We start from the raw sequence: 8,357 nt of genomic DNA on the forward strand, positions 1-8,357 counted from the left end.
GCCCCCCACTGTGGCCACCGGCCCAGTCCCATAGCTAACACCCCAGCCCCAAAGGAGCGCCATGAGGGAGGGTGGTGCACGACCCCAGCCCTGGAGCGCTGGGAAGGCAGGCGGCGCACGGCCCCAGCCCCGGAGCACGGGAAGGCGGGCGGTGCACGGCCCCAGCCCCAGAGTGCCGGGAAAGCGGGCAGCCCCAGCCTCCCAGCTGGAGTGCTGGGGGGCTGGAGCTGGAGGACTGGAGTCACGTGCAGGGAGAGGTCACGGCATGGGGTGGGGCCATGCCTTGCTGTTTGGAGAGGCACAGCCTAAACCTATGCGACCCGCTGCCCATGCTCCCAGGCCCACACTCTGACCGCCCCGGGACCAAGCTGGGAGGAAACTGGGCTACGGTGACTCCAGAGATGGACGCAGGGGCCAGAGTCCTTTTATTCCCCGTTGCTGGGCCGGGCCACTGCTATGTCCAGAGCCACGGTAACACCCGCCCCAGAGTGCCCCACAGCCACCACCTGCGGGTCCATGGCCTCCTCGGGCCCATGCAGAGCCACTCTCCTGCCCCACAATGGGCCAGCAGGTGGCCTGGCTCGGGCACAGGAGCCCCACTGCTTGGGCTGGCCCAGGGGAAAGGCGGGGTGCCCCGCTGCAGGGCTACAGGTACTTGTAGATGACCTTCTCGGGCACGGTCTGCACTTCCAGCCGGACGGGGCACTTGTAGAAGAAGGAGAGCAGCGTCTCGGTGTAGCCCACCAGGAAGTAGAACTTGTAGGGCGGCAGGCGCTGCAGGAAGACAGCGCAGATGATCAGCACGTTGGCGCGGCGCTTCAGCACGATCTCATTGGCCAGGCAGCCGTGGAAGGTGCCGTAGATGAACTTGCGGATGAAGACGTCCTCCACGGTGCGCTCGGCTGCCCCACTCTCCCCGTCCAGGTTACCTGCAGGGCAGACAGGGCAGCGGGGGGTGAGGGGATAGCACCAGGCACGCATGCCCACAGGGCACCTTTAAGAGCCGGTACAGGCAGAGCAGGGGGCTACGTGGGTGTCCAGCCAGGGCACTGCATCAGGATCCAGCCAGGGAACACATCTCCCTCCGCTCCGCTCCCTTCCCCCACGCCTGGAGAAGATCTCAGGGGGGTGGGGGGGAAGAACAGCCCATGCCCAGGTTGAAGACCCCTCCCACCCCCTTTCGTTAAGTCAGAGGGACCACACAACAGGGGGTGCTGTGGGGGGCAGCGCAGGGCACTGGCTGGGAGGAGGCACTCCCAGCTACTCCCTCCCCGGCCTCTCCCAGCAGGAGGCGCTGTGGGGGACAGGGCAGGTGCTGAGAGACGGGGAAGCCCAGGTACCCCCAGGGCAGCAGCTGGTGGGTCACTTACTGGTGTGCAGGGAGAGCCAACCCTTGCGATGGGCGATGTAGTGAGGCGGGTGGGCCTGTTCGTACGTCACCGGCTTGTCTCCTTTCCCGACTCGCACTCGGGCCGCCCGGTTCTGTAAGATAACACCCATGGGTGGGGGGTGAAAAACAACATGGGGGCTACCCCCGCTTGGCAGGGCCAGGAGCGGGGCACACATCTTCCCCTGCTCCATAGGCGTTAATAGCCCAGAAGGGCCGGGGCAGCAGGTATTTCAGAGCGTTTGGCAGTACCTAGGGCCCAGAGCACTGACCCCCTGTTGCTAGCAGGCTGATCCCACTATCCACATGCCCCCTTCCTCGGGACTGGCTACGCCTGGCAGCAGAATGGCATGCAGCCTGTGTGAGAGGCAGCCTGCAGGAAGCTTTAGCCTGAGTGTTCATTTCCCTGGTAGGGGCGCCTCTGGGTCCTGCCCATCTGATGCCTCAGAGTGACTCACACTCTCAGCAGGCACCTCAGGGGCGCTGAAGGTGCAGACGCAGCGAAGAACAGGTGCAGCGAGGTGCAGGCTACAAAACTAAGTCCAGGAGCCGCTCTTCGACATCGACTCACTGAGCCTCCACTCCCCTGCCACCCCTGGACAGGGCAGAATCACCTCATGTCCTGGGGAAAACTGAGGCATGGAGGAGAAAGGACCCACGCCTGGTCATCCAGGGAGTCAGTGGCAAACCTGCGTGTAGAACCCAGGAGTCCTGCCTCCCTACCCTAACCACACCTGCCACACAGGACTGTTCGGGGGACACAGAGCTGGGGTGGACTCCACAGGAGAAAGCAAAGGCTCCTGGCACAGGTTGCTGGGGTACATGGGGGGTTTCCAAGGCCTCGCCCAGAACTCTGTGCCTCTGTCCCTGCTGGGGAGTAGCTTTGCTGGGTGGCTGAGGCCCTGTCTCACAGGCCCCTCTCCAGCTTTGGTTTTGCAGGTTCAGAGGGAGGGACAGTTGTTACTTACCTTAGAGCTCCTGGGATTCTTTGAGGGGCTGTCCATGGGATCCCACTGCTGGCACCTGCATCTCACAAGTGCACGAGCCAAGTATGCCAGTGCTGGGATCCACACGGATAGACCCTCGCAGCAGCAGCCCGCTGTGCACTTACCTTGTGACACACAGCTGTGGTCTGAATAGCCCGGCTGCAGGAAAGTAGCCACGAGAAAGCGCCCCGGGTCCACAGAGCGGCCTAGCAAAGCAAAGCACAGGGCGTTAGGGAGCAGGGGAGGCGGCGAGTGTAACAGACCCCTGGTTGCATGCTGGGGATTGAACGAAGGAGCTGCAGCACCAGAGACACAAACCCCTGGACTGAGCTGCAGGAGACACATTCGTGGGAGCTGGGAGCCAGCTGCTAGAACAGGGGTGGTCAAATTACGGCCGGGGGCTGCATCCGGCCCTTCAGACATTTTAATTTGGCCCCCAAGCTCCCACCAGGGAGCAGGGTCCAGGGCTTGCCCCGCTCCAGCCGGCTAGCGGGGTCAGGGCTTGCCCTGCTCTGTGCATGCTATGGCTCCGCGCGGCTCCTGGAAGCAGAGGCATGTCCCCGCTTCGACTCCTACACGTAGGGGCAGCCAGGGGGCTCCACACACTGCCCCTGCCCCAAGCGCCGCCTCCAGAGCTCCCATTGGCCGGGAACCACAGCCAACGGGAGCTGCGGGGCAGCACTTGCGGATGGGGCAGCGCGCAGACCCGCCTTGCTACGGCTCTGCGTAGGAGCCGGAGCGGGGACATGCCGCTGCTTCCGGGAGCTGCTTGAGGTAAGCGCCACCTGGAGCCTGCACCCCTGAAGCCCTTCCCGCGCCCCAACCCCCTCCCGCCCTCTGAACCTCTCAGTCCCAGCCTGGAGCACCCTCCTGCACCTCCAACCCCTCATCCTCAGCACCCCAACCCCCTCCCGCCCTCTGAACCCCTCAGCCCCACCCCAGACCCTGCACCCTTAACCGGAGCCACACACCCCCTCCACACCCCAACCCCCTGCCCAGCCCGGAGTCCCCTCCCGCATCCTGGGCTCCTCATTTCTGGCCCCATCCCAGAGTCTGCACCCCCAGCCGGAGCCCTCATCCCCTCCCACACTCCAACTCCCAATTTTGTGAGCATTCATGGCCAGCCATACAATTTCCATATCCAGATGTGGCCCTCAGGCCAAAAAGTTTGCCCACCCCTGTGCTAGAACCACTGGAGGGAGACACGCCCAGAGTCAGTCTATTACTGTAATGCCCCGCCGGCCGGCTACAAAGCCGCAGGCACCTCTGGGTCCTGAGCATTCCTCCTGCAAACCCAGCTCCAGGGACACCCAGTGGGCCATTTCGGTGCTGGGCCGGTGGATTTTGATGAAATGTCCCGGAGTTGAGTTGCCAGGGTCGGCATACTGGGCAAGCTGCAGCTGTCGGCATGTCCGCAGGGCTCTGACAGGAGCCGGAGCTGGCTCCTCGGTGCGGCAGATACTTGCATTGCCAACTCCCCGGGGAAAGGGGAGCGGAGCGACACGGGGGGGGGGGGAGCTGCATCCCCCCCCCCGGGTCCCCCCCCGCGGGGGCCCCCCCCCCGCCCCTTTGTTTCACACCCCCCCTGCCCTCTCTGTGCTTGCACAGCCCTTGGCACAACGTACAGCGCCGTGCACATCCCCACGCGCTGGGCGCTGCCCAGCTGAATCAGCCACTAGCCTCGGCTCCGGCCCGTCGCGGTACGTCTGCCAGGCCCAGCGACCCCCGGCCCCACGTGCGCCGGGGGGCACAAGTTCCCGCGCTAGGCCCCGCCCCCAGGGGGGCTCAGGCCGCGGCGGCACCTCACCGTCAGGCCCCTTCCCCACAAGGGCGCCGCCATCTTGGAACGTGCCAAGCTCCGCCCACTGAGGGGGAAGGGGGAGCCAAACCGAACCAAACTGCACCGGGAAGGGGGCGGGGCCGGGGCCGGGGCCGAAGGGCAAACCCCGCCCCCAAGGCCTCCTCCTGCCGGGCGGGGGAGGGGCGTGGGGTGCAGGGTGGGGCCGGCTGGTCTCTGCCCCCCCCGCATTGCTCCCCTGGGCGGGGGCTCCTCATCAGCAGGCTCTGGGGGCGCTGGAGCATCAGCCCCGGGGGGGGGTCCCCTGTGACCTGCTCAACCCCTCCCCCGGTGCTGGCACGTGGGGCTCCCAAGAGTTTACACACACAAGTGGGTATTTTGTGTGTTACAGGAGCACCCAGTCGCCCCCACCGAGATCAGGGCCCCATTGTGGCATGTTGGGGGTATGTGTCCCAGCGTCCCTTGCCTGCAGGTTCACAGCTTTGGGGGCTGTTTTACACCATCTTGCCCCCTTGCTCTGCCCCTTGCCCGCCTGCCAGGGAAGAGCTGGCTGGTTTCTGGGGTCCTGGGAGCGGATCCCCAAAGCAGGGCCTTGCAGGCTGCGGTTAGCAGGGCATGTGCTCACACCCAGGGGCTCTGATCTCCTCTGGGAGCAAGTTCCGGAGTCCAGCCCAATGTCGTGGTCCCAGTGCCATGTGGCTGCAGCAGGAGTTCACAGGGAGACTCGTCTCAGGTACGCAGGACCTATCCCACGCTAGCAGGGCATAGTGTGCCCAGTGGGGTGGCGCCAGGGATTTCTCGGGGCTGGTTTCTTGGAGCAGTTGTTGAGCCTGGAGGTGATCAGTGCATGGATTGCTGTGTTCAGCTCTGTACTCAGGCCCTGATACCAGGGTGATGGGCGCAGAAAGCCTGTCTTGGTCACAGATGGGAGTGGGCTTGGCTGTCAGCCTGGGTGGGCGAACATAACCAGCTGAGGGCAGGTGCCCTCCATAGCCCCAGGCAGGGGCTGGACCAGCCTCCGCCCCATTTGCAGTGGGGTCGGAGTGGGTCACTGCTGGGCCCTGCCCCAGAGAGCATTGTTACAGGGCCGACCCACTCGCAGGGCTGAGAAATAGGCTCCAGGCTTTGCCAAACTCATTAAGGACCGTGCCCATGTGGGGCCCTGAGATTTCCGTGGGGACTGTGGGTCAGGGCCACGGTGTGTGGCTGGTTGGTTCTGCAAGGGGTTGGGGCCAGGCTCTATGCTTTGTGTGAGTCCACTTTGGCTAGGGATGGGGGCGCCTCACCCACACACTGGGGCCCCGGCTCAGCATGGGTAAGAGTGGCCTGCAGTGAGAGCAGGGCAGGGAGAGGGGTTGCTGTGGGGGGCAGCTAGATCCAGACTCAGGGGCAAGATTTCCCCACTGCCTCTGCAAACTGGGCAACCCCCATGGTCAGGGCACAGGGCCCATCTCTTGCTATGCCACCCCCTGCAGCAGAGAGGGCTGGCTGGGCCATGGGGCCTGCCCCCTACCCTGCCCCCCACGAGAGCAAGGCAGAGGAGCCCGTGGCAGGTAGTGCTGCCTCTGGGTGATCAGCGTGTGAATGGCCCAGGGCCCCGTGCCCACCCAGGTGGCCTGCCCTGGAGCACAGAGACACACCTGCAAAACCTGGGGCTGGAGGGTCCAGCTTAATGGCAGGAGCAGGCGGGGCAGAGGTAGCAAGGGGGGCAGGGCATAGGGCATTGTAGAGCCCATAGGTCTGCAGGGGAAGGGGGAGGGGAATCCTGCCCTCTCTGATTTACAAGTGAGCCAGCTCTGCCTTTGTGTGTGGAGGGGGAGGGTTAGGAGTCAGGACTCCTGGGTTCTATCCCCAGCTCTGGGATGGGAGTGGGGTCTAGGGTAGAGCAGGGGGGCAGGGACCCAGGACTCTTGGGTTCTATTCCCACTTGGGGCTGCCTGGCTGCAGCACGGCCAGTGGGAAATAGTCATTGCTCCAGGCCCTTGCTGGTAACAGGCTGGGAGGCCTGGGGCTGCTGGAGGGTTGATCTGTAGGGATCCACATTGCATGGACCACACAGGGCCCGCGGGGCATGGAGAAAACCTGGCTCACGGATCACACCGGGGCGTTGTTATGGGGAGCTATCAGTGAGGTGGGATGCTTCTAGCGGGGTCCCCCAGGGCTCGCTCCTTGGGCCGAAGCTGTTCAATATTCTCCCCCCCCCCCGCCCCTTCCCCCCTGATCTAGTGGAGACTCAGATCTTTGCTGGCGCAGTTAGCAGGCAAGTGGAAGGCTGGGGCGGGTGTAAGTCCTGACAGGCTGGGTTCCTGCGACGGAGAGACCTGCTGCGCCCATTGACCAGCAGCATCTGAACCCAGCCCGAGGCCAGGCAGCACTGCAGGGAACCCAAACTCCGGGTTTTCCCTGCAGGGTGGGAGATGGCGCCGTGGTGAGCAGGGACTCCAAGAAGGACAGGGGGGTTGTGGCTAATGAGTGCTCGGTGCAATGCTGCGGCTAACAGGGCTCCCAGTTGAAGGCCGTGAGCTTCCTGCAGGACACAGGCTGGCTGAGACCGTTACAGGAATCCCAGGTCCAGTGCTGGGGTCCACACCCCAGGAAGGGTGGGGGGCTACTGGAGGGCGTCCCAACAATCACCACAGAGCACGACTAACTCAGCCTATGGATGAGGAGGCCGAGAGGTGACGGGGCGCCGTGCCCAGGTCCTGCCGCATGGACGAGGATCTGAGTTTTTCCCGCATTCCTGGCAGTGACGGTTAAACACCAGGACAGCTCAGTGAGAAGGTGCTGGAATCGCCACATCCTGGAGTCTCAACACCTCGAGCTGATCGCTTTATAAGGGCTAGGCTGTAAGCCGGCTCCTGAGAGGAACTCTACAGCCCATGGGTCAGGTTGGGCTGGGGGGATCCCTTCTGGCCCCGGAGTCTGCGAAGCTGCGTCTCCCTGGCTGTTGCCCTCCATTGTGGCCCTCAGCATGTGCAAAATGCCCTGCACCAAGACAACAATGGTAATCCAATGGCATGCTTCAGGGCTGCAGTTGATCACCTGCAGGGGTCAGGAAGGAATCTTTCGCCCAGTTCCCAACTGGTCAGACCCATCAGAGCTTGCCCACGGTGAATCCAGGACCCTGTGGCAGAGGGGGTGGGTGGCAAGTGTTTGGAGGTGGCACAGAGAATCCGTTCTAGATGCCCAGCACATGTGCCTTTCCCCCAGGTCAGACTGGCAGGGACCTCGGGAGGGGGGGGAGGAATATCGCCTTCCCCTGCAGTTGGGGGAGCAGATCGCCTGCTGGCATCATCTGGGCATGTTGCACATGGTTAAGTCCCCTGCCCTCTCAGGGGCCTCAGGCATGGGCGCCCCTGTGACGTTATTAATATGAACTGGGACCGTATACATCATTGTTGCAACCAAGGTCCTGTAGTGGCACCAAATCTTGTATAAAGGGGGTCAAATAAGGAGTCTAAGACAAGGTTATGCTTTGGTTATAATTCTGCTGTCTGTATGCATGTATCATTTTTGTATTTAAAGTTATAATTATTGGCTCTATCCTGTCTATTTCAAACTTGTGCTATGCTTCTTGGGTGACACCCCCAACAAGTTGGTGTCAGCTCTGCCTAGCTTACTTGATGGCCCATTAAGGACTATCAGCTATACAATTGACCCATTGAGAGGAGGCAGATACACCACATGACTCAGCATGGGGCAAGCCTATGGACAGAACTTTAAGGTTTTTCTATGCCACGTGCTGGATAGCTTGTGTTTGGGACAAAGAAAGCAGAGACCACATGGCAAGAGACTATAAAAGGCGGCTGCATCTCTTCCATCTTGTCTTCAATCCTGCTTCATACCTCAGGAGGAACCTTGCTACAAACGGAAGCTCTGAACAAAGGACTGAATGACCCATCCCAGCTGGGGATGTTCCAGAGACTTGATTTGAACCTGCAGTTTATTCTATCACTGCTACAAGCCTGAACCAAGAACTTGGCCATTACTGTATGGAATTGATTCCATTTCACCAATTCTAGCTCTCATCTATATTTCTTTCTTTTATGAATAAACCTTTAGATTTTAGATTCTAAAGCAGGGGTGGGCAAACTATAGCCCACGGACCAGACCCAAAGCCCTGAGGGATCCGGCCCACGTCCCTGTGGCCCCCAGGCTGGGGGAGGTAGAGGGCTCCATACATTGC

The 8,357-nt window shown here is 62.2% G+C and overlaps 1 protein-coding gene across 2 annotated transcripts; it reads right to left on the reverse strand.

Annotated features, from left to right (window-relative positions):
• Positions 1-402: 402 nt before the first annotated feature.
• MRPS24 (mitochondrial ribosomal protein S24) lies at positions 403-4,312 on the reverse strand. 2 transcript variants are annotated; one of them, XM_034761613.1, is made up of 4 exons: positions 4,181-4,312; positions 2,499-2,579; positions 1,371-1,482; positions 403-929 (listed from the first exon to the last, which is right to left on the reverse strand). In XM_034761613.1, exons 1-4 carry the CDS (start codon positions 4,211-4,213, stop codon positions 646-648), a joined length of 510 nt encoding a protein of 169 aa, XP_034617504.1. In that variant the 5' UTR covers positions 4,214-4,312; the 3' UTR covers positions 403-645. The 2 variants fall into 2 exon arrangements, with proteins under 2 accessions (XP_034617504.1, XP_034617503.1); XM_034761612.1 differs by lacking the exon at positions 4,181-4,312 and adding an exon at positions 3,550-3,857.
• Positions 4,313-8,357: the final 4,045 nt, after the last annotated feature.

Source organism: Trachemys scripta, chromosome 2 (assembly GCF_013100865.1).
Source record: "Trachemys scripta elegans isolate TJP31775 chromosome 2, CAS_Tse_1.0, whole genome shotgun sequence".
NCBI classification, from domain to species: Eukaryota; Metazoa; Chordata; order Testudines; family Emydidae; genus Trachemys; species Trachemys scripta.